The sequence below is a fragment of the Lipophrys pholis genome, assembly GCF_963383615.2.
Source record: "Lipophrys pholis genome assembly, chromosome: 3".
Lineage (NCBI taxonomy): Eukaryota > Metazoa > Chordata > Actinopteri > Blenniiformes > Blenniidae > Lipophrys > Lipophrys pholis.
The window spans coordinates 4,292,414-4,294,716 of NC_137627.1; the positions used below are offsets into that span (position 1 = coordinate 4,292,414).

The 2,303-nt window shown below is 42.1% G+C and overlaps 1 protein-coding gene across 1 annotated transcript; it reads left to right on the plus strand.

The window, feature by feature from the left end:
• The first annotated feature begins 245 nt into the window (after window positions 1-245).
• On the plus strand, window positions 246-2,303 carry LOC308107118 (uncharacterized protein). The gene is made up of 2 exons (XM_080459243.1): window positions 246-347; window positions 1,169-2,303. The coding sequence occupies exon 2, from the start codon at window positions 1,178-1,180 to the stop codon at window positions 2,051-2,053; it is 876 nt and encodes a 291-aa protein (XP_080315369.1). The 5' UTR covers window positions 246-347; window positions 1,169-1,177; the 3' UTR covers window positions 2,054-2,303.

Below are 2,303 nucleotides of genomic sequence, written 5' to 3' on the forward strand. Positions count from 1 at the left end.
AGGAAGGTTAATTTCTCTGTCCAAAGGAAAACAAGGTGACAGTCATTCTAAGGAAGTTACTCAGAACAATAACTGAAGATACTGTGGAATTCTGTGGAAAGAAGAGATAAAGTGGATAAGATTGATGATTGACAGTATGGGCGGTTTCACAGGGACTTCTCAAGAATTTCAAAGTGGTGATTTCACAATCAGCATCTGCGCCTTTTTCCCTATATAAAGACGAGTGATTCTGTGACAGAACAGCAGCATCCAGCAGCGTCCAGCAGCGTCCAGGAGCGTCCAGCAGCGTCCAGCAGCGTCCAGCCAGCAACGTCTATCTGACTTCAGAACCAACAGTCTGTCTTTGCGTAAGTTTTCACCTGCTTACTTTTTCCTTTGTTCCTCTTTGTGTCATTGTATCCTGGATGAACATGTTCTTCAGTATCATTATTTTCACACACCATATTTCTTCAAGACCAATTTAAATATTTAATAAAAAGCATCTTGTGGTCTGATGTTTTAGATGTAAATAATGTGAATTTAAAACATTTGCTCACCATTATTATTTTAATGTGTCGTCTTGTTTGATAATGAGTCATTTCATATTAAATATTCCAAAATGACTATAATCCATTTGTGGGATAAAAACAATGCAGCATCTTACTGCATCAAATATTCATAATGATTTTTTCGTCTCTGCAACATGGAGACTTTAAAACAGGTCTTTTGTTCCAATAAGATTCAATAGTTCAGTGCTTTCTTCTTAACTATTTACATTGGATTTTCAAAATGTTCAAACACTGTTAGACACAATCAACATGATTATTTTCAGAAATCAGTTGGTCCACAGCTGTGTATTTAAAATCTTTAGTCTCTTGGATTATGCACAACCAAAATAATATTTTATACTCTGCCTGTTCACACTGAGCCACATCTCATGGTCTTAATTTTCATCTATGCCTTCATATCCTATGAACTAAAGCTTCTGATATAGACTTTGCATTGCTTTTGGTGCACATTGAAATGAAAAATAAAATAGTCTGCTTCAGAGAGCTCAGTTGGAATATATTCTTTAATACTTTACATGGAGATATCCTTTCAATCATGCAGAGGATGTTTCTTCATGTGTAAACACAAATTCTGTATGACCTAATGTTCACTCATGAAGTTTTCACTTGTTTTGATGCAGGAACCAAAAATGCCCATCACTCAGATTGCCGTCTCCTTGAATGACAGTGAAGAGAGTCAGCTCCGTGCTCAGGGGTTCAGAAAGGATGAAGTCAATCTGAACAAAGGAGCCGGAGGCAACAACATCCACCTCTGGTACAAAGATGAGAGCAGTGGCCAGTCTATCACCAGGATTCAGTTTTCATACACTGATGATATGGCAAAGGGTCTCTCTGATGCAGGGTACCGCAAGATCGACAAGAACATCAACACCGGAGCAGGAGGAGCCTGTGTCTACCTGTGGTACTACAAGGGTACCACAGAGTCTGATGCTGCCATCAGAGACCTCCATGTCTCCACTGACGCCACTGATGAAGCCCAGAAGGTTCGATTCGGCTGGGAGAGGCTGACCTGTGATCTGAACCAGGAGGCTGGAGGAAACTGGATCTACCTGTGGGTGAAGAGAGAGACCCCAGTGTACATCAGTGACGTCACTGCCACCTCCACCTGGACCAGTGACGTCGACCTCTTGGAGAGAGGCTACACCCGAATGGATGACAACACCAACAAGTTTGTGAAGAACAACCGGGTCTACATCTGGTACCTTCTTAGCCCTGACAAGCGGAAGGCTGTCAGGGATCTGCAGGTCTCCACCAATGAGGCCGAGTACCACAACATCCAACAACAAGGGTTCACTGTGGTCAACATGGATCTGAACAAGGGGACCGGAAGAAACGAGGTGTTCCTGTGGTACAGGAAGGATGGGAACGACCCCATCAAGGGCATGGGGATCATCACCGATAGAGCTGTCAAGCCGTATAAAGAGGTGGGGGCCAGCGTCTTGAAGATGACCGATGCCAGCAGCTGCTGTGGAAGTTACACCACCTTCCTATCCTTTTACCGCTGAGAGCTGTGGTGGTGAGCGAGCTGAGCCTGCTCTCTGAGAATAATGCATCCAGTCATAAACAACCACTTTAATGAATGATTTGCTCTTCTTCAATGCAATAATGTCTGATTATTTTAACTCTAAAACTGTAGTGGATCATTAATCGTACCATGATTCAAACTGATTCAAACTGCTTAACATATTATCAAATGACTCTTTGTGACTTTATTCTCTTGACTTTCTGCTTCAATAAAAGGCTCATTTGCATTTG